General features: G+C 38.2%; 1 protein-coding gene and 1 pseudogene across 1 annotated transcript; both read right to left on the reverse strand.

Annotated features, from left to right (window-relative positions):
• Positions 1-16646: 16646 nt before the first annotated feature.
• Positions 16647-17279, reverse strand: LOC110792461 (uncharacterized). The gene is made up of 2 exons (XM_021997262.1): positions 17166-17279; positions 16647-17051 (listed from the first exon to the last, which is right to left on the reverse strand). Exons 1-2 carry the CDS (start codon positions 17277-17279, stop codon positions 16647-16649), a joined length of 519 nt encoding a protein of 172 aa, XP_021852954.1.
• Positions 17280-18457: 1178 nt separating this feature from the next.
• On the reverse strand, positions 18458-19721 carry LOC110792462 (mitogen-activated protein kinase 4-like; annotated as a pseudogene).
• Positions 19722-24177: the final 4456 nt, after the last annotated feature.

Genomic DNA, 24177 nt, shown 5'->3' on the forward strand with positions numbered 1-24177 from the left:
GTAATAGTTTTCGCTCAGCGAGGTGTTACTTATTAGTCCTAAAGGGGCAAGGTACACAAATAATTGTGAGTACATGTTAGTTTTGGTGAAACTCAACGATATAAGTAAGGAGTCCTTTTATGTCGTGGCAAATTCGATAGGTTTACCTAATAAGTTCTTAGACGTACCTATCAACCAAGAATAGTTTCTAGACTATTAGCAAAAGGCTTTTGCTTACCTAAGATGTTCTAGGATTAAGTCGACAAACTGTGCTTAGTTCTTCAATGATTTTAGGATCTTGGAATCATTTTATTCACACCTGCCGGAACACATAACTTGAATAAAATGCTTAATAAACATTGAATTGTGCATGTATGCTAGAATTTAAGTTTATTAAGAGAAACTGTGAATGGTTATTTATTTGTTTATTCTTTTCAATTGTAGTTTTAATATGGCAAACAACAATTCATTCAACATTCGGTCAATTCTCGAAAAGGAGAAGTTGAACGGGAAAAACTTCCTTGACTGGCAAAGGAACTTGCAAATAGTTCTTATGCAGGAAGAAAAGGAGTATGTCCTAGATGAGGCGATGCCCGAAGCTCCAGGCGACGGGGTCACTCAGGCAGCCCTCAATCGTTGGATTGATGCCAACAAGGATGTGAAATGTCTAATGCTCGCCACCATGAGTGCGGATCTGCAGAAAACGTTCATCAACTCAGATGCTTTCACAATCATCAGTGAGTTGAAGAACATGTTCCAAGATCTGGCTCGAGTCGAAAGATTCGAGACTCATAGGCAAATTCTTGAGACCAAGCTTAAGAAAGGCGAGCCCGTAAGTCCACATGTTCTCAAAATGATTGGACTCATTGAGAATATGAGTCGGCTGGATCAGCAATTTTCTCAGGAAATGGCTATAGACACCATCCTCCATTCTCTTCATAGCGGGTATGATCAGTTCAAACTGAACTACAGTATGAATAGTCTGGACAAAACGCTCACTGAGCTTCACGGTATGCTGAAGACCGCTGAAAAGACGCTCAAAAGTGATAAGCAGGATGTGCTTATGGTGCGTGGGGGCAAGTTCAAGAAATCTGGAAAGAAGAGGAATGCTAAGAAAGGTGGCAACAAGGCCAGCCCAACTAAGCAAACTGGCGCCAAATCTGCAAAGAGGAAGGTCAGTCAACCCACTTCTGAATCCGAATGCTTCTACTGCAAGAAGAAGGGGCATTGGAAGAGAGATTGCTTGAAGCTAAAGGAAGATCAGAAGAACGGAACAGTCGTTCCATCTTCAGGTATTTTCGTTATAGACTGTATACTTGCTAATTCAACTTCTTGGGTATTAGATACAGGTTGTGGCTCACACTTATGTTCCAATCCACAGGGACTAAGAAGAAGTAGAAAGTTAAGCAAGGGTGAAGTCGACCTACGAGTGGGAAATGGAGCACGGATTGCTGCATTAGCCGTAGGAACTTACTATTTGTCGTTGCCCTCCGGGCTAGTTTTGGAACTGGAAGAATGTTTCCATGTTCCAAGTCTTACTAAAAACATCATTTCAGTTTCTTGCTTAGATGCTAAGGGATTTTCCTTTATAATAAAAGACAATAGTTGTTCGTTTTATTTTAAAGAGATGTTTTATGGATCTGCTAGATTAGTCAATGGACTTTATTTATTAGATCACGACAAACAAGTATATAACATAAATACCAAAAAGGCCAAAAAGGATGATTCAGATCTCACCTATCTGTGTCATTGTCGATTAGGCCATATAAACTTGAAACGCTTAGAAAGACTTCAAAGGGAAGGAATTCTAGAACCATTTGACTTAGAGGATTATGGTAAATGCGAATCATGTTTACTTGGCAAAATGACAAAGCAACCTTTCTCTAAAGTTGGAGAAAGAGCAAATGAACTATTGGGTTTAATCCATACAGATGTATGTGGACCAATGAGTACAAATGCTAGAGGTGGTTTCACTACTTTATCACTTTCACTGATGACTTCAGTAGGTATGGTTATGTCTACCTAATGAAGCATAAGTCTGAATCCTTTGACAAATTCAAGGAATTTCAGAGTGAAGTAGAGAATCAATTAGGCAAGAAGATTAAGGCACTGCGGTCTGATAGAGGCGGTGAATATCTGAGCTATGAATTTGATGACCATCTGAAAGAATGTGGAATTCTATCAGAATTGACTCCTCCTGGAACACCACAATGGAACGGTGTGTCAGAACGGAGGAACAGAACCTTGCTAGACATGGTCAGGTCAATGATGGGTCAGGCCGAACTTCCATTAGAATTTTGGGGACATGCACTAAATACAGCTGCACTCACTATAAATAGAGCTCCGTCTAAAGCTGTCGAAAAGACTCCATACGAATTATGGTTTGGAAAGCCTCCAAATGTGTCTTTTCTTAAGATTTGGGGATGTGAAGTTTACGTCAAACGATTAATTTCAGACAAACTTCATCCAAAATCTGACAAATGTATCCTTGTGGGCTATCCAAAGGAAACAAAGGGGTATTACTTCTACAATACATCTGAGAACAAAGTGTTTGTTGCTCGAGATGGTGTCTTTTTGGAGAAGGATCACATTTCCAAAATGACAAGTGGGAGAAAAGTAGACCTCGAAGAAATTCGAGTCGAAAAACAAACTCTAGAGAATGCTCAAGATGACATTCAGGATGAAACTCAGAGATCTTTAGAAGAATCTGGTGAGAATCATGGTCAATCTAGAAATGTTACCCCGCGTAGATCGCAAAGATATAGATCTCAACCGGAAAGGTACTTAGGTATTTTGACGAACGAGAGCTATGACGTTCTATTACTTGAAAGTGATGAACCTGCGACTTACAAGCAAGCTATGACGAGCCCTAGCTCCAAGCAATGGCAAGAAGCCATGCAATCTGAATTAGACACCATGTCTGAAAACCAAGTATGGGATTTGGTCGATTTGCCAGATGGCTACCAAGCCATTGGAAGCAAATGGGTTTTCAAACTGAAAAAGGACAAGGATGGAAACTTGAAGTTTTCAAAGCTAGATTGGTTGCAAAAGGTTACAGGCAAGTCCACGGTGTGGATTACGATGAAACCTTTTCACCAGTTGCAATGCTAAAGTCTATTCGAATAATGTTAGCAATCGCTGCATATTACGATTACGAAATATGGCAGATGGATGTCAAAACTGCTTTCTTAAACGGCGTTTTAACAGAAACTGTGTTTATGACACAGCCTGAAGGTTTTGAGGATCCAAAGAATGCTAAAAAGGTATGCAAGCTAAAGAAGTAAATCTACGGATTGAAGCAGGCATCCAGGAGCTGGAATATACGTTTTGATGAAGCAGTCAGTGACTTTGGTTTCATCAAGAACGCAGACGAATCTTGTGTATACAAGAAGGTCAGTGGGAGCAAAATTGCTTTCCTAGTATTATATGTCGACGACATATTACTTATCGGAAATGACATTCCTATGTTGAACTCTGTCAAGATTTGGCTTGGGAAATGTTTTTCGATGAAAGATCTAGGAGAAGCACAGTACATATTGGGCATCAAGATTTACAGAGATAGATCTAAAAAGATGATTGGACTTAGTCAAAGCACTTATATCAATAAGGTGCTTGATAGGTTCAAGATGGCGGACTCCAAGCGAGGCTACCTACCCATGTCTCATGGAATGACTCTAAGCAAGACTCAGTGCCCAAAAACACTTGATGAGCGTAGACGAATGAATGGGATTCCATATGCATCATTGATTGGTTCAATAATGTATGCTATGATATGTACACGCCCGGATGTTGCGTACGCACTCAGTGCTACGAGCAGATACCAGTCAGACCCAGGAGAGGCGCATTGGACTGCTGCCAAGAACATTCTGAAGTACCTGAAAAGGCACAAAGATGACTTCCTGGTCTATGGTGGAGATGATGAATTAATTGTTAAAGGCTATACGGACGCAAGTTTCCAAACCGACAAAGATGATTTCAGATCACAGTCTGGGTTTGTCTTCTGCCTCAACGGAGGAGCAGTAAGCTGGAAAAGTGCTAAGCAAAGCACCATTGCGGATTCTACAACTGAAGCGGAGTACATTGCTGCACATGAAGCAGCAAAGGAAGCTATATGGCTAAGGAAGTTCATAGGAGAACTTGGTGTAGTCCCCTCCATTAAAGGACCAATAGCCCTGTATTGTGATAATAACGGAGCTATTGCACAGGCAAAAGAGCCTAGACACCACCAGAGAGTCAAGCATGTACTTCGTAGATTTCACCTTCTACGAGAGTTCGTTGAAAGAAAAGAAGTCGAGATAAGCAAAATTGGAACTGATGACAACATATCAGATCCATTAACTAAACCTCTGCCGCAAGCGAAGCACAACTCGCACACTGCAGCTATGGGAATCAAGCATATTGGAGAATGGCTTTGATGTCTCTGTTTAATGTTTTAAAGTTTTAGAGTTTAAATCTTTGTAAAACATTATTGGTTAATCATTCACAATAAATGAAAGGAATTCATTTTTTCCATTTAATTTGTGGTTTATTAAATGATGAGTCCCTTCAACTTGACGATATATTCAAGATAGACTGTCAGGACCAGTCCTGTGACTAAGAAATGTCTATCAAGTGAACTTGAATGTCAAAGGTTGAAAATGGTCCCTAATCGGAGTTTTCTATAAAATTGGACGCATAGAAAACGTTAGACGATTAGAATGCAAGATGACTAGTAGTTCTGTTTCTTGAACTATGTGGACATGGCAATGTCATAATCATTTGCATAGATACTTACTTTGGGAAGACTAGTATCGGACAAGACCTATGAAACTTTACTGTAAGAGATGAAAGTCTGTCATAAGTAAAATTCATTAAATTATTAGACACTAAATCCTCAATACCTGAGTGATTTGAGATTACTTGTTTGAGAACTGGTTGCTTTGACGTTGACCAACCGTCGCACCGTAAAAGGAGGCTATAAAGGCAACGCTCAGGTAATCACCTATCAAACGAAGTCTAATCTCAAGATCGCAAGAATGGGATTGTCCTCCCATAAATCGGGAAGAGATGCTTAAAAGTTGTACAAGGCCACTCGGAGAGCTAGAAACTGTGAAATGCATGGCCGTGCTCGGATGAATCATAGGCTATGATTATCTGTTTATTTGATCAGTTGAACTCTGAAACCGAGGAACACCTCTGGACATAATAAGGATGACAACTCTTACCTTATGTTCAAGAGCAAGCATCGAGCGACAAAGGAATTAGGAAATGCACACTTGTCCCTAAGGACAAGTGGGAGACTGAAGGAAATAATGCCCTTGGTCCAAGTATGCATTCTATGTTAAGTCTAATAAATGCGGTTCAGTATTAATTAACAAGTTAATAATTCAGTGAGATCAAGTGAGCTGAATGCCTAGCTAGAGGCCGCTTCAGTTCAAGTGGAATTAATGATATTAATCCACAGCTTACTCTTGACTGAACCCGTAGGGTCACACAAATAGTACGTAAACGGATCAAGTATTTAATGGCATTAAATACTCCATCTATGAATATTCGGAACCGACGGATCTTGGTTTCAGTGGGAGCTAAGATCGTCACAGGCAAGAAATGAATACTCCGGAAACGATGATATTGCCGGAAACGGAAATATGGATCGTATCGGAAATATGAATATTATCCAAGTCGTAGATGTTGCCGGAAACGGAAACATGGTACGTATCGGAAAATATTATTGGAAATGGAAATATTACCAGAATCGGAAATATTGCCGGAAACGGAAATATTGTCAGAATCGGAAATATTACCGGAATCGGAAAATAATTCCGGAAACGGAAATATTAAATATTTGTTCGAAACGGAAATTAATTCCGGAATCGGAAATATTAAATATTGTTCGTATCGGAAATAGATTCCGGAAATGGAAATTTAATCGGAAGCGTATCGTACGAATTAGCATCGGACGAGGCCTGCCGGACGAAGGCCCAGCACGAAGCCGGGCCATCGCCCAGCAAGCACGCACGCCACAAGCCCAGCGCGCGCCAAGGGCCACGGATGCGTGGGCCGTGCTGCGTGGGCTGCTGCTCGCACGCGCATGGGCAGCCCTTGTGGCTGCCGTGTGTGTGTGAGTTTGTGCTCATGCGTGATTCCTGAATCTGCAAGAGTCAGTGTATGATTAAATTACTATTCCTAATTGGATAAATTAATTAAATAGAATTCATGTAGGATTCTAATTTCAATTAATTCGTATCCTACTAGGATTACGATTCCTTTTCCATAACTCTATAAATAAAGGCCTAGGGGTCATAATTTATACACAAGTTTCAAAGTATTCAAAAGTGAGTTTTTGAGAGAAAACTAAAACACATCTTGCTCACAAAGTGCCGAAATTTTCTAGTACCTTAAGGGCGATTCTAGTTGGTCAATCTTAAGGCGGATCCGGACGTGCTGTGGACTATCTACGGAGGGACGACACTTGGAGTCCTAAAAGACTTGTTCTTGTTCGGTTCGGGCGCAGCTAGGGAGGGCACGCAACAAAGAGTATGCATCTAAATTATGCTATATGATTATGTGTAAATAATATGTTGTCCTGGGTTAATGGTTGTTTCCGCATGATCTATGTAACGTCATATGTATCATAACCTAACAATTTATAGAGGTATGGAAAAGGAATTGGAATCCTATTAGGATACTAATTTATTTAATTAGAATCCTGCTAGGACTCTATTTAAATAAACTTTATCTAATAGGTTTAGGATTTAATCTTTTATCGAATCCCGATAGCTTTAGGATTCGCACACGAGCATCGCACGAGCACCGTACACCCGCGCAGGCCTTGCGGCCCAAGCTGAGCGCACAGCGCTCGGCCCATGCTAATGTCCGCGCGCGCCCATGGCTTCGGCTGGGCCTGGCTTGCGCTGGGCCTGGTCGAGGCTTTGGCGTGTGTTGGTGATGCGTGTGGCTTGCTGGGCGATGGCCTGGCTTCGTGCTGGGCCTTCGTCTAGCGAGCCTCGTCCGATGCTAATTCGTACGATACGCTTTCGATTAAATTCCCGATTCCGGAATTTATTTCCGATACGAACAATATTTAATATTTCCGATTCCGGAATTAATTTCCGTTTCGAACAAATATTTAATATTTCCGTTTCCGGAATTATTTTCCGATTCCGATAATATTTCCGTTTCTGACAATATTTCTGTTTCCAGCAATATTTCCGATTCCGGCAATATTTCCATTTCCGATAATATTTTCCGATACGTACCATGCTTCCGTTTCCGGCAACATCTACGACTTGGATAATATTTATATTTCCGATACGATCCATATTTCCGTTTCCGGCAATATCATCGTTTCCGGAGTATTCATTTCTTGCCTGTGACGATCTCAGCTCCCACTGAAACCAAGATCCGTCGATTCCGAATATCCATAGATGGAGTATTTAATGCCATTAAATACTTGATTCGTTTACGTACTATTTGTGTGACCCTACGGGTTCAGTCAAGAGTAAGCTGTGGATTAATATCATTAATTCCACTTGAACTGAAGCGGCCTCTAGCTAGGCTTTCAGCTCACTTGATCTCACTGAATTATTAACTTGTTAATTAATACTGAACCGCATTTATTAGACTTAACATTGAATGCATACTTGGACCAAGGGCATTATTTCCTTCAGTCTCCCACTTGTCCTTAGGGACAAGTGTGCATTTCCTAATTCCTTTGTCGCTCGATGCTTGCTCTTGAACATAAGGTAAGAGTTGTCATCCTTACTATGTCCAGAGGTGTTCCTCGGTTTCAGAGTTCAACTGATCAAATAAACAGATAATCATAGCCTATGATTCATCCGAGCACGGCCATGCATTTCACAGTTTCTAGCTCTCCGAGTGGCCTTGTACAACTTTTAAGCATCTCATCCCGATTTATGGGAGGACAATCCCAATCTTGCGATCTTGAGATTAGACTTCGTTTGATAGGTGATTACCTGAGCGTTGCCTTTATAGCCTCCTTTTACGGTGCGACGGTTGGTCAACGTCAAAGCAACCAGTTCTCAAACAAGTAATCTCAAATCACTCAGGTATTGAGGATTTAGTGTGTAATAATTTTAATGAAATTTACTTATGACGGATTTTCATCTCTTACAGTAAAGTTTCATAGGTCTTGTCCGATACTAGTCTTCCCAAAGTAAGTATCTATGCAAATGATTATGACATTGCCATGTCCACATAGTTCAAGAAACAGAACTACTAGTCATCTTGCATTCTAATCGTCTAACGTTTTCTATGCGTCCAATTTTATAGAAAACTCCGACTAGGGACCATTTTCAACCTTTGACATTCAAGTTCACTTGATAGACATTTCTTAGTCACAGGACTGGTCCTGACAGTCTATCTTGAATATATCGTCAAATTGAAGGGACTCATCATTTAATACTAAACCAAGATTAAATGGAATATGAAAATTCATTTCATATATGATAAATGTTCAAACCCAATGTTTTGCCACCATGGGCCTCAAACCCATCTTCTAAAACAGTTCATGGAATTCAAAGTTATGCTTGATTTCCTGTGCTACAATGTGAGTGTTGTTTCTCACTTGTTGCATAGGTTTAGTTATCATGCTTTGCCAATCTTTATATCCTTTTCATCGAATGTTCTTCGAGATAGATGATAAGATCTTTTGAGTATGTTTATTTTGTGATCTAGTCTTTTGTTGCTTCGATAGTGGTTCTACGCATTTTGCAATGAAGAACCATCAAGTTAGCAGACATGTGATCCACCCAAGTTTAATGAAGAACTCATTAATATAAACAACTTTGTTTTATTGCTTCTTAGGCAATAAGTACTTTTACTTCAACTGTTTAGGTTGCTAGTGATGTTTTGTTTGGATTTGCTTATCCAAGCAGTTCACATATATGTGGAAGACTTTCCAGCTGTATCTTAGAACATAGAAATTAATATTTTAATTTCCCACGCAACAACTCATGGTCTCCAATCCATGTTGCCATTTTGAAACACGATGCTCTTTAGCTCGTCCTTGTCAATGGTTAACTCCAAAGGGTCTTTGCTTGATCCTTTGCCAGTGTTTATGCGTGTAGCATCAATATTTAGCATATCTTTATTTCCTTGAATCAAGAACTATTCCTATGTACCTTTTCAAGTACCATAAGTATTCTTGATCTCAATCTAGTTGATCTTCACTTAGATCAATAGAGATTGGTATATGTTCGTCATGCCTAAAGTCATACGATACGTTTTTGGCGATCCTCATATTATATCATACATGATAAATTCTTTTGCAGAATAATTCCCAATTGAATTCTATTCATGTAACTTTAGCTTATCTAGTTTCAGTAGATACTAAATTCAGCTAAATTCTTTGACATATAATATAGGTTAAGAATCTCATTTAGACTCTTTGATGTTTAACTTAGTAAATGCTTATTCATAGTTCAAACATCCTTTACTAAGATTTATTCACATGGGTCGAATATCTCCAATGGAGACTTTCGTGTTTGATTTAGTAAATGCCATTACTTAATCCAAAACAATATCATAAGATCTTTGTAAATAGATCTTAATACCCAGTATGTACTAAGTTTCGCCATGGTCCATCATTGATGAATAATCTCAAATCTAAGTCATTAGCATTTGAATGTTATTTTACAATAGAGAGATATGTGTATGATACACATAGGACCAATTAAGTTTTTATGTACTCCCACTAAACTTCTTATATATCTATAAGAATCATGTATATTTTATGAAACTAAAATACTTATTAGCTTCATTAAAATATAATTCCAATTCCCAATTGCTTGCTTAAATCTGTACTTAGATTTTATAAGCTAGCTTTCTCTTTCAAGCATTTATTTGGATCCACAAATCCTATGACATACCATGTACATAGTTTATTCCAACATTTGATTGAGGAATACGTTTTGTCATCCAATTGCTATATGTACCAATATGCAATCATTGCTTGAATTATAGACTTGAGCATTACGATTATGCATGAGGTTTCAACACAATTCACACCATGAATTTGCTTGTAACCTTTAGCAACTAATCTCGCTTTGTGTGTGAACACAATTTCATGTTTGATGGTTTTTATCCTTAAAACAAACTTGCAACCAATAGGTGTGAACCTATTCTTGCAAATCAACAAAATTTCAATTTTGTCATCAAAACATTGAGTATGTTTTATGGCCTCTAACCTTTTAAAACATTTGAGTCTATATATGGCCTCTAACCATTTTAGGGAATCTAGGTTTCGTCATAGCTTTCTTACAAGTCACAAACTCATTAATCTACATGATAATAGTTTGACTACAAGTTGTAGGTTTCTTCACTATCTAATAGAAGAATCTCATAGTTTCATTGACCAGAACTCTATGTTTCTTTACTATCTAATAGAAGAATCTCATAGTTCCAAAGACTTGAACTCTATGCCTACTTGGGTATAGAACATCAAACAATAGAATATTAACAGGCACTTTGAGAGTCCTTTGAATATTCTATTCTCTTTGAAGCACTTGTAAAGTCTTCTAAGAGATGTCTATTCTTTAAAGCCACTTCTAAAGTCCTTAAAGAATAAGTTCGGTTTTTCTGAAGCACTTCGAAAAGCCTCCGGAATGTCCGTTTATGTTTGTTGTTCGCCTCGAAGACTTTCGAGGTCTATTTTCTCCCACTTGTCATTTTGGAAACGAATCTCCAAAAGGACATTATTTCGAGCAAACAAACATTATGTTCTCAAAAATTCGTGGTAGAAACAATACCCTTGTGTTTCATTTGAATAAATCATAATGAAACATATATCTATACTTGAGCCTTAGTTTGTCGAATGACAAACACTAAGCTCCCACTGAGTTTTGCAACTCTCTAGATATATTTTATGAAAAGTTATTCTGAAATTACTTTTCAATAGCTTTGACGAATTTGGTTTAGTTTGGTGGTAGTTGAGCATTTTGTTTTAGAAATTATAGGAAAAGTCTTTATGATCCATCATTGATCGAATCAAGTACTAATTGACTTCGATTATTCCAACTAAGATATGCCATATCTTATGGACCTAGATTGTGAAATTACAACACACAATCATTGATGATCATATTTGGTCTCAAGTAATCATCAACATGATCTAACCTAGATCTTTATGATTTCTTGCCAAGTGGATTTTATACTTCTGAATCTTTGAACTAGCCAAACAGATTCAACTTATATCACATTTGAGTAAATAAACCTATATTCACTCAAATCCATGTGAAATAATAAAGTCATAAAATATTTCTTTAGCTTTGAACTCTATTGTCTAGGCGTTCTAACAATAGTTCATATCTTTTGTTACTTTCAACAAGTAAGACTAGTTGTCTTAAAATGATCTAGAAATCAATCAACTTTCAAAAGTCCATCAAAATAGAGCTTATGAATGTTAACTTGTTGATATGGTCTAAGCAACAATGCCAAAGATTAGTAGAACTCAAATCAAGGGGTTGATTTGAACGTAGTAAAGTTCTTTAAAGAGTTGTTTGTTTTAATCAAGCATATTGACTCAACCTGTAATTGACCATTTCATTCAAATAAACAAACAAACATTGTTTTTGTTTTTCTTGAATGTGAGTCTTTCTGTGTTTGAAAACAGAAATTTAGGTATGTTGATTATGGAACAAAATAGCCATTAAGTTCCAGCCTTTGAAAGGACTTAAAACAAACTAGATGACCCTACAATTAATGTAGCATTGCCATGCTTCATTTCCCACTTGTAGGTCATTAGTGTATCCTAGCTTCCACTGTTTGAGTTATTACCGAAGTAAGAACCTCAAGCGGTATATGATACCAAGGAAGTTTGATTGCTAAGTCACTTCTCTTTAAACATAAACTTATAGGTAGAAACGGAATCGTAAATTCCTTTCATTTGTTCCTCGTTTTCCTATTTCTTGTACCCTTTCTTATAGTCTTAAGAATTCTTTAGTGTTGACTTTTATACTTTGTTAGACATGTCCAATGTCACCCCAACAAGGTTCTTACCATTTAATTTATGTTGAATATTAAGTTTCAACTAGATGATCTTACCAGAAGCTTCTAAAGTTCTCTAAGCATCGATCTATTCGAATGTCTAGGGACCAGACTCATTCGAGAATTAAATGGACAAAGATATTAGGTTGTTAACCATTGGTAAAGCTCAGTGTTTAAACTCAATGCTTTATGATCTCAAAACTACATTGTATTTTGAATTCACAAGCACCAATCGGTTTGCCATTCGACTTTGATACTCGAAAACAACCATAAAAGTCGCTAAAATAAACGTACATTTTAAATCGCTCATTTTCTCTCATTTCCGTGAATCGTTCTTGAATTCACTACCAATCGAGGAAATTTACTGTTACCTTTCTAGAAGGATTTTATTGCAGTGCAAGATATTTAATTATAAACAATAATTAAAACATACATTGAAGCATGCAAAGTCTAAACATTTATCATGAATATTAACTTGAAAATGAAAGCAATCATGCAATTTAAACAAGTCATTAGCATTTTATTCGAATTATGTGTTCCGGCAGGTGTGAATAAAATGATTCCAATACCCTAAAACCATTGAAGAATTAAGCACAGTTTGTCGACTCAATTCTAAAACATTTTAGGTAAGCAAAAGCCTTTTGCTAATAGTCTAGAAACTATTCTTGGTTGATAGGTACGTCTAAGAACTTATTAGGTAAACCTATCGATTTTGCCACGACATAAAAGGACTCCTTACTTATATCGTTGAGTTTCACCAAAACTAACATGTACTCACAATTATTTGTGTACCCTGCCCCTTTAGGACCAATAAGTAACACCTCGCTGAGCGAAAACTATTACTAGATTGATGTAAAGGATATCCAAGCAAGTGTATATTTTGGCATGGCACCTTATAACTCAATTTTTAAGTTTGGAACTTAAGGCTCTTACTATGTTGGTTAGATTTTAAGTGAACTAAAATCTTTAATCATGCAACATAATCAAGCCACAATCTCATGCATAATTAAGACATATTTAAAGCAATAAATAACTTAAAGCATGCATAAGAGAAATGTGATCTAGTATGGCCCGACTTCATCTTGAAGCTTTAACTTCAAAGTCCGTCTTGAAAATCTCCGTGGGAGGCACCATTTTCTTCAAATAGGATAAGCTATAATTAAAACTAATTACAACTATTTGATGGTACGCAGACCATATTTGAATTGAAAAACAACTTTGGTACTTTAGACCAATTACATTCAAATTAATGGTACGCATACCATATTTTCTATCCTATTTGGGCCATACTAGTCACTTCATAACCTGCAAAACAGTACATATACAATATATACCATTCACCCATTCATTATCATGAATGGCCCACATAGCTGGTTAGTAAAACACATTATGCATCACATAAACATTTGCAGCAATTAATCAAGGGCACCAATAATCTACAAATTATTCAGTCCTTATTAATTCTAATCAAGTTGTTTTAACCTTAAGGTTTTGTAGACCTAATCAAGAGTTTATGACTAAAAAGGGCTCCCACTTAAACCAATAAATTCATATGCTTTACTAATTTTAAACATAAAAATGTATTTCTAGTCTAACCGGAAACATACAAATTTAATTAAAATTTAAAGCTCATATAAATTTATAATTGAATCCACAAAGTTTAATTTAATTTCAGTCGTATTTAAATTAATTCATGATTTTAATTTTAGTAAAATAATTAGAATAAATAAAATTTATTATAATTACAATATTCAAAATTAAAATCCAAGAAAATAATTTAAATTATTAATTTTAAAATTAATTAAAATTACGTAAACTGAAAATTTCAAATTAAAATTTCAAAACGATCTAATCGTAACGCAACAACCCCACGCAACGCACCCCCATGGGCCACACGCACACAGCCATCGCTGGCCATGTGCGCGGAGCCCATGCGCTGCCTCGCATTGCTGCTGCTCACCATCGCAAGGCATCACGCGAGCTGGTGCTCGCTGCGCGCGCCAGCGCTCGACGCACGAGCATGCTGCCGCAGCCCATCGCTGGGCGCAGCGCTCGTCGCACGTCGCAACACGCACCCGCACGCCATCGCTGGGCGCAGCGCTCGTCGCATGCACAACAAGCACTCGCAAGCCATCGCTGGGCGCAGCGCTCGTCGCACGCACAATAGCGCTCGCACGCCATCGCTGGGCGCAGCGCTCGTCGCACGCACAACAGCGCTCGCTGCGCGCGAGCGATCGATGCTTGGCGCAGCACTCGTGGCACACGAGCTTACGCTCGCTGCGCGCGAGGCTCCGCACGCTTGCACGAGGCAGTGCGCGCTGTGGCGCAGCTCGCTTGCTGCCCACACGCGACTGCTCGTGCCTTGCTCTCGCCCTCGCCCATTCGCCCATTGCACACAGCCCACGACACAAGGCAGGGCCGCTGCCTTGTGCTCGTGCACCATGGCCTTGCTCATTGCATTCGTACCGCATGGGCGACGAACTCCCTTGCTCGTCGTCACATGCCCGCACTATACAACACCCCTTAAGGGTAACACGTAGCGTCCATTGCTTTGTGCGTGCAAGTTATATGAGCGAATCGCAAAAAAATTTAAAATTTATATTCAAAATTAATGACAAATTAATAAATAATATTAATTTCATAATTTTAGGGCGAAAAATCGAAAATTTATTATTCAATTGATTTCCGATTAACATGGATTCAAGTCTAGGTCATAAAAATTTAAAATTTAACATAAATTTACAATTTTTATGGTGGTTTTTAATCATAGGTATCTAATTAAATTATAACTAATTATGAAAATCAAATTAATTCTAAATTATTCCAATTTTCAACAAATTAATCATAATTACAAATTAGATTGCATAATTAACAAGGCTAGGCATTCAAACTTGTTAAACATATACAGTAGGTCAATCAAAAATTCAAGATTTATCAACAAGAATCGCAAATATTTAATTTAACATCTTAAATTTACGAAATTTTGCATTCGAAAAACTAAAACCTTCGGAAAGTCATAGTTAGGCTTCGAATTTGAGAATTCTGGGTTCGGCAGAAAAATACTAATTTTGTCAAAATTTTAGAATGCCTTTTACATGCGGAATTGACACAAAAATCACTCGATTTGGATGAGTAACGAAGAAACTGCCGAAAAACTGCGTACGTATAATTAAATAAACGCAATTTGCAATTAATTAACAATTACGAAAATTAATCACCCCTTTTAATTCTTGCAAATTTGTAATATTTAACCATGTTCATGCAATTTAGATTATGAAAATAATAAGAGGCTCGTGATACCACTGTTAGGTTATGATACATATGATAATTCATAAATCATGCGGAAAAACCATAAAGCCAGGAAAACATATTATTTACACATAATCATTTAGCATAGTTTAGATGCATACTCTTTGTTGCGTGCCTTCCCTAGCTGCGCCCGAACCGAACAAGAACAAGTCTTTAGGATTCCAAGTGTCGTCCCTCCGTAGATAGTCCACAGCACGTCCGGATCCGCTTTAAGATTGACCAACTAGAATCGCCCTTAAGGTGCTACTTATTTTCGGCTAAATGGGCAAGAGTTATGGCTGATTTTTCTGCTTAAAAATCCTAGCTTTGAATACTTGAAAAGTTGTGTATAAATTTATGACCCTAGGCCCTTATTTATAGAGGTATGGAAAAGAAATTGGAATCGTATTAGGATACTAATTTATTTAATTAGAATCCTGCTAGGACTCTACTTAAATAAATTTTATCTAATAGGTTTAGGATTTAATCTTTTATTGAATCCCGATAGCTTTAGGATTCGCACACGAGCATCGCACGAGCACCGTACACCCGCGCAGTCCTTGCGGCCCACGCTGAGCACACAGCGCTCGGCCCATGCTACTGTCCGCGCGCGCCCATGGCTTCGGCTGGGCCTAGCTTGCGCTGGGCCTGGTCGAGGCTTTGGCGTGTGTTGGTGATGCGTGTGGCTTGCTGGGCGATGGCCTGGCTTCGTGTTGGGCCTTCGTCTAGCGAGCCTCGTCCGATGTTAATTCGTACGATACGCTTTCGATTAAATTCCCGATTCCGGAATTTATTTCCGATACGAACAATATTTAATATTTCCGATTCCGGAATTAATTTCCGTTTCGAACAAATATTTAATATTTCCGTTTCCGGAATTATTTTCCGATTCCGATAATCTTTCCGTTTCTGACAATATTTCCGTTTCCGGCAATATTTCCGATTCCGGCAATATTTCCATTTCCGATAATATTTTCCGATACGTACCATGTTTCCGTTTCCGGCAACATCTACGACTTGGATATTATTTATATTTCCGATACCATCCATATTTCCGTTTCCGGCAATATCATCGTTTCCGGAGTATTCATTTCTTGCCTGTGACGATCTCAGCTCCCACTGAAACCAAGATCCGTCGATTCCGAATATCCATAGATGGAGTATTTAATGCCATTAAATACTTGATCCGTTTACGTACTATTTGTGTGACCCTACGGGTTCAGTCAAGAGTAAGCTGTGGATTAATATCATTAATTCCACTTGAACTGAAGCGGCCTCTAGCTAGGCATTCAGCTCACTTGATCTCACTGAATTATTAACTTGTTAATTAATACTGAACCGCATTTATTAGACTTAACATTGAATGCATACTTGGACCAAGGGCATTATTTCCTTCAACTACGACGGTCCAAGTCGAGGCTAGAGCAAGCCTCCTCAAAGGATGGGAGAGGCACAGACTGTTGAATGATAGTGGCGATTGTCTTATACTCTTCAGTGAGGCGAGCAACAAGTTGAAGAACAAGACGTTCCTCTGAGATGAGATGGCCCAAGGATGCAAGTTGAATGGAGATAGTCCTCAGAGCTTGACAATACTCATCAAGAGACGAAAAGTCTTGAAGGCGGGTCAAACCAAATTGGTTCTCTAGGTGCACAACTCGGGTGCCCTTGTTGTTCTGAAATAACTTACGCAAACGATCCCAAACCACCAGAGCTGTGGCGTTATCATCCAGAACTTTGAAGAGAAGATCAGTAGTGATTGTACCGTATATCCATTGAAGGACAATGGCATCGAGGCGTTCCTACAATGAGTCATCAATGTCAGATGGGCGAGAAACCTAAGAGTCAATGTGGTCTAACACGTTGTATGCCTTTGCGGTGCTGCGGAAGAGAGTAACCCAGGGAGTATACTGAACCTGATTAACGTCTAGCGTTAATTTGACAAGGTTCGTGATGTTGGTGACGCCAAGAGCAGGGTGAAAAGCGGTAGAGACAGAAGCTGATTTCGGTGTTTCATCATTGTCACCCATGGCGTGAGAAGAAGAAAAGTAGAGAGGAGAAGAGAGACGAATAGGGTTTTGGTGGTTTTAGGGTTTTAGGCTGATACCATGATAGATGGAGGAATACTTCCTTGAGGCTTAGTATTGATATTCACAGAATATATATCGTTAGGATACACTAGGGTTTACAATACTAAACATAAGATAATTACAAGGCTAATTATGTCACAATATTATTTACATAATATTCGCTAACAGTTACTAGTAAACCTGAAGAAAATGAATCAACATGCAGGACTTTTGTACATCGAATGAGGATTGATTTCCTGAGAAGTGGTGTTAAACCATTTTGCTTGTGCAGTTGATATTACTTCCGGATAAGTCCCTCCTCCAGATTCTAGGAGGTATAGGTACGCTACCGGTGATTCTGAATCATCTGATGATGAGATTTTGAGGACGTAATTGGATTCTTTAGGCCATAGATTATTAGGACCCTTTTGAGAGAATGATAATGAATTAGCGATGAACACTTGAGAGGGGGAATCCCACTATCTGAAAACCATTCTGTTGGCCACATGAAATGAGCATCATCATGGTTACCGAAAACAGCTGCCTTTAGTTGGTGAGAGCGCCTGATTCCAATACAGACTTGTCTTTGCATGCAATTAGTATGTTATCAGCAGTGATAACTGATAAGTGATAAGTGATAACATCTCCTAGATTTATCACAAAATCTGCATACGCAATTGTGTATTAGAACAAGTATAAGTACTGAAATTCAAGCAGCAGACTGACTACTCGTGATGACTTCAGAATCTCCGAAATCATTTTGAATTGAGAAATAATTGCTACCATTCATAGCCTCTTTGATTCTTATGTGCTGACTTATGTAAGGACATGGATAGAAATAGTTTGCAAATGTAGTAATCTAGCAAAATATTATTTTTGTGTTTAAAAAGGCTAAAAATGATGTATTCGAAATATGTGTTTAAAAATGCTAATACTGCACGTAAGAGTGGCAATCCTTTTTCTCATGCTATATACACTATACAGAATGGGAATCTTCACACCAATGTACTTGTTGGCCGGACTCGAAACCTGTTGATGAATGAAATAACAATAATGTTGCCAACTGCAAAGTCTATGCATCTAGCTTTTTTCGATTTTATGGAGTTCTGAACTACTGGGATCAGAGTCTAAGCATTTCTTCAAGTGTAAATACATATTGTATATGTTTCTGATGGAAATTAACTTGACAATTAAAGTAACTCATGGGAGTCAATATACATCCTTTTATCTGAAGCGATATTCTTGGTCACAGATAACTAACAAATACAGAACTTGTTAATTAATTGACAATATAATGAAACAATTGGACGAGCTATTTATAAAATAACATCTCTCTCCAAAGCATTTCTCTGAGATTTGTCTCCCCAACGTATGCATCAATATCGATATCAAGCGTCTTGTTAGCAGGTGGATATTCTGCAGGCTCATACAAATCAGACATATAAGGGTGTTTAAGGGCATCAGCGATAGTAATCCTCTTCTTCGGGTTGAAAACAAGCATTCTTTGCAATAAGTCTAAGGCCAAAGGATCAACATTAGGAAACATCAATAGATTTGTCATAACTGTTGCTGCAGATGAGTAGTTCTGGTGCACGATACCAACGTGTTACTACATACTCTGTCATAAATTCACCACCATCACCTCGGTTTGTTCTTGCTAGACCAAAATCACATATTTTCATGTCGCAGTTTGCATTAATAAGGAGGTTTGCTGGTTTCAGATCACGGTGAATGATGTTCGCCGAATGAACATACTTTAGCCCTTCCAGCAACTACACAAGAAAACTCCAATTAGTAACACATAAATTCAACTATTATTACAATCTAAGGACAACATCAACACTTGGAACATAAACAAAACAGAGAACACATTCGTAAACGGCAGTGATGTACCTGAAACATAAAATACTGGCAGTGATGAGGAGAAAGAGGCTGAGGAGACTTAATAATTTGGTCAAGATCGGTATCCATAAATTCGTAAACGGAATAAACTTCTTTAAAAGTAGACTTAGAAGAAGTAATCATAACATCTTTCAATTGAACAACATTATGATGACGAATGTACGTTCCTTAGTATAATAAGTTCCCTGAGTGTCCTTAATGCATCATCTTGACTCGAAAACACGTTCAATGTCTTCTTGATCGCGACCTTCTCGTTAGTAACTGTGTTGCGGTAAGAACAAACAACTCCATAACTTCCCTTACCAATACGCTCAATTGCTTCGTACTTAACATCAATTTCGAACAAGGTTCGTCCTGTTCTGAAACTACTAGTCTTCTTCTTGTTTAATCTCATCATCTTTCCCCGAATTAACCACCAATAAAGAACAGAAAATAATGGAAATTTAATTAAACCCTAAAATAGGAATAAACCCTAACACAAGGTAAGCGAAGTAATATAGAAATTAAATTAGTTTACACAAACTACATTATTTATTTATATAGCCGAATCCCCGAATGGACTTATTTTTCACGCAGCTAGTCAAATCCTATTCATAATTGAAATCTACTAATTAAGGGTATTAATTCATTCATCTTTCTAATCTAGCCAAATCCTATTCATTATCCAAATCCACTTTAAGGGTAATAATTAATTAATCTTTATAATCTTAAAATTTTTATCCTTTAGAAATTTCTCAAATTACTCCTAACCTATCTATCTATTCTTAAATTCAGAAAAGTTTCCTAATCTTTATTTAGACTTTGTTCCGTTCGACTTATTTATACTTACTAGTTGTTGGATCGTGCGCGCTCAAGGTATAAAAAATTATTTTATAAAAATATTACGTAAAAAGCGAGCATTTATAAATTTACAGTAAATGCTAGAAAAAACAATGCTAAAGTTCTATTTGCACGTAATTGATAATACGAAATTGATTACATGCGAAGTCTTGCTATAATGGATACCTTCATACACAACTATTATGCCTTGTACTATTTACATTACATTGTTTATAACCACATAGCGTTGATATCCAATAAAATCTTACTTTAATTCTTAAACAAAAAAATCCTAACTATAAATACATATGCTACCGTATTGGTAGGAGTAGGACATTGAAGCAATGAGAAAGGACTCAAAATGAAAGGGCGAGGAAAGGGTGTGGCAGCAGATGGAAAGGAACGTGGCACATAAGATTGTGATGAAAGGGGAGGGGTAAGACCATAATCTCACTATTACCAAGTAAAAGACAAAAATAAACAATGAAGGAAATGGAGGGTATAATCGTAAATCCACTGTTACATGAATAGTAAGCAATGTTCAAGCCTTTATATGTGTTAGGATTTCAGAAAAAAAAAAATAAGTTCAGAAAAAATAAGTTTTTTTCAGATAAAATAAGTTCAATTAAGTTCAGATAAGTTCAATTATTCAGATATGTTAAGATAATATAAGTTCAGCTAAAATAAGTCCAATAGAACGGAGCCTTAATGCTACTAGATAAGAAGGCTTAGCTTCTTCGGTTTCCTATTAACATTCCGCGTGCATCCGGTGTAAAATAAATTTAGCAAAATTTGTAAAAAGGTTACCAGCGGAAAATTTTAGAATAGTGACAATAAAATGGTATAGCCACTATAATGTATTAAATCCCAACCATTGAAATACAATTGACCAACCTAAACCAATGATTATGCTAAGTTCTAATTTACTATAAACTATATATGAGAGAAGCATAAGATTTCGTTCTATTGGACTTATTTTGACTGAACTTATATTAGCTGAATTTATTTTATCTGAAATAAATTTATTTTGTCTGAAATAAACTTATTTGTGCTGGAAAAATAAACTTATTTTTTTTGAACTTATATTATCTGAACTTAACTGAATTAATCTGAAATTATTTTGTCTGAAATAAGTCAAAATAAGTCGAACAGAAAAGAGCCTAATTTTGTGTTGTATATTATTGTTTTCTTAATAAGGTAATTTTCTACTTGTTACTCGATTGTTATATGAAGGCAGGTGAATTGTAGCTTTTCTCTTGTTTCTTCATCATTCATCGATTCCATTCAATGGTGGGGTAGAACTCTTCCAATCTAGTGATCTTTGAAACAAGGTTTTTTGTTTAAGGTATTGGAAGATGCTGCTTTCAAGCCTTTATAATTACAACCGGTGTGTTCAATGCGTAAAACATCAACGCGCGTATGGTGCAGGCGTGTGCACCAAGAATATGATGCACCTACACCAAAACCCAAAAACATTAGAAAAACCGTAAAAAAAAAGCGAGGAAAAAAAAAGCGGAAAAAAATAAGAAGCAAAAAACGAAAATAAAACGTAACAAACTAAACACGAAGAACATAGCAAAGTAACAAAAGAACATTAAAAAAAAAAAAAAACCTGAAAAGAACATCGCATATTGTAAATATTTGTGAAGGCTCAAAGCTTGCCTTGATTATTATTGATACCTCATATTTATATACAAAGACAAAGATGCTAGAACTATCTTAGTCAAAGTCTAACGTAAAGTAACGTAAGACATCTATGCCAACATTTATGCAAATAAATACCACCAATTAATTCCTATCATCTAATGTAGGAATCAATTTGACAATTTGCATGATAACGGAAGAATTCAATGGCAAATAATACTAAAGAGATGTTATCTCAACACACACACACACACACACCCCCCCCCCCCCCCCCCCTCAAGTTGGAGCATGTGGTTCAAAAATTCCCAACTTGGAAAGAAGTAGATCAAATTGTGTCTTTCCAAGTGCCTTAATAAGAATGTCTGCCAATTGCATGGAAGTCGGGACATATGACGGAGCAATCAATCCATCGGTAATAGCATCCCGAACAAAATGACAATCAACCTCAATATGTTTGGTGCGCTCATGAAAGACGGGATTCTTAGCCATGTGCAAGGCAGATTGACTATCGCAAAACAACCTTATCGCTTTAGGATAATGGACGCCTAATGTCACGGTCCGAATGTTTTGGCACCGGATCCGTGCGGCGCCCTCTTGCCTATTGGCGGCAAGGAGACAAGCCTTGTGCGGAATGAGTGTCTTGTGGCTCGTAGCGGCACGGGTAAGCGTCTGATTCTGAATGGGCACTCTTGCCTATTGGCGACAAGAGCGAGGGTCGAGGGTCAAACGGGGCGCTTGTGTGCGCACAGCAGGCACAAGCGGGACCGTCGACGAGAGTGTATCTGTTTTGAGGGAGACTTTGTTGAGTCTTAGAAAGCTTAAAGCATGCGACAGCGCAATATCTATAAAGGCTAGCAACAACACATGAATTAAGCAAAGGCAACTTCTGATGAGAGATATTGGTTCATACCCCTCATAGAGGTTTATTTTGAATTAGCTAAAACTTGCCAGTGAACACTAGAATTACAGTAACATAATAATTCTCCCTAAAGCCTAGAAAACTATTAGAAAGATCCTAGAAAGCAATAGAAAGGAGAAATACAAGTAAAGGAAGGTTGGAGTCTAACATACTCCCCCACTTAAGTTGTCGACGACCATGTCGACTTACAAGAATTACAATGGATAAAAGAAAAAGCTCCTATTCTAAACTCTGTAGTCTTTGTTGCGCCGTTGGTTGATGGCGGTTGCTGGAGTTTTCCTTGATCTTCTTGTCTCTTGGTAGCTTGTTTTGTCTCTGCTGGAGTCTTGTTGGCTTGGGTTTGATGCTTCTTGTGAATCCAAGTCTTCTTTGATTCTTGTTTCTTTCTCGAAGCAGCTTGCCCCGAACTAGAATCTTGATTCTTGTATCTGCTGCGAGTTTGTGTCTGAGATATCTCCTTTCTGTGTGGCTCCATCACTCGCTTTGGTGGGTATCTGGTGCGAGGTTGCTTCTGGTATGTCGTCTTCTTCTGGGGCTTCATCACTCGCATTGCCGACAGGTGTCGGACTTCGTCTTCCTCTTCTTCTTGAGGTATCATTCTCATGGCACCCATTCTGTAGATGGAACCCATTATCTGAGGCTGCACATCTTCTTCTTCTTTGGACTCGCCTGTTTCCTTGACGGTCATGGCCGACAGTCTCTTTTGGAGGTTGTCAATCTCCCCTTTGTGTTTGCAATCCCACCATTTATGTTGGTCTAGACATAGAAAGCAGTTAAGCCTACTGATGTTTCCCGAGGGCGTGCCGACTTTGGATTCTCTTGTTGATTGGGATGACGACGACCATGATTTCTGAGAGTCGCCTCCCCCACTTCTTGGCCTGAATCCCCCGACTGAGCTGGTTGGCACCTTCGAGCCACTTGTTGCGCTCTTAGGTGAGTTTGGAGTCGGGCCCTCCAAACTTGTAGGCGTCCCCCTTGATTCTTCTTCTGGGCGATGGCCCCTCCCAGCAGAGTACGTAGTCCATTAATCGCTCTGCAGCAGTCATAGCGGCCGAAAGGGTGTCAACCTTCGCCCTCAATACTTCACGATGCACCCATTCTTGTAGCCCGTGAACAAAGTTGAACAACGGATCCTTTTCATTCATGTCACGGATGTCCAACATGCAAACCGAGTATTCTTTCACATAGTCGCGTATGGAGCCCTTGTAGCGGATCTCCTGCATCTTCATTCTTGCAACAAACTCGGTGTTCTCGGGGTAGAACTGATCTTTGAGTTCCTTCTTGAACTCTTCCCAAGTATCTATCTTGATCTTCCCACCTTTGATGTCGGCGTGCTTTGTGCGCCACCATAGCTTCGCATCATCTGACAAGTGCATGGTCGCAGTATTAACCTTTAGATCGTTGCTCAGCTGACAAATCCTAAAGTACTGCTCCATGTTGAAGAGGAAGTTATCAACTTCCTTCGAGTCTCTAGCCCCACTGTAGTCTCGAGGCTTTGGAGGTTTGATCTTCATCGCACCACCTCCACTCGAGTCAGTTCTTGCAGCGCGCATCAGTGTCGCGCATTTGTCTTTG

Source organism: Spinacia oleracea, chromosome 1, assembly GCF_020520425.1.
Source record: "Spinacia oleracea cultivar Varoflay chromosome 1, BTI_SOV_V1, whole genome shotgun sequence".
Classification (NCBI taxonomy): Eukaryota; Viridiplantae; Streptophyta; class Magnoliopsida; order Caryophyllales; family Amaranthaceae; genus Spinacia; species Spinacia oleracea.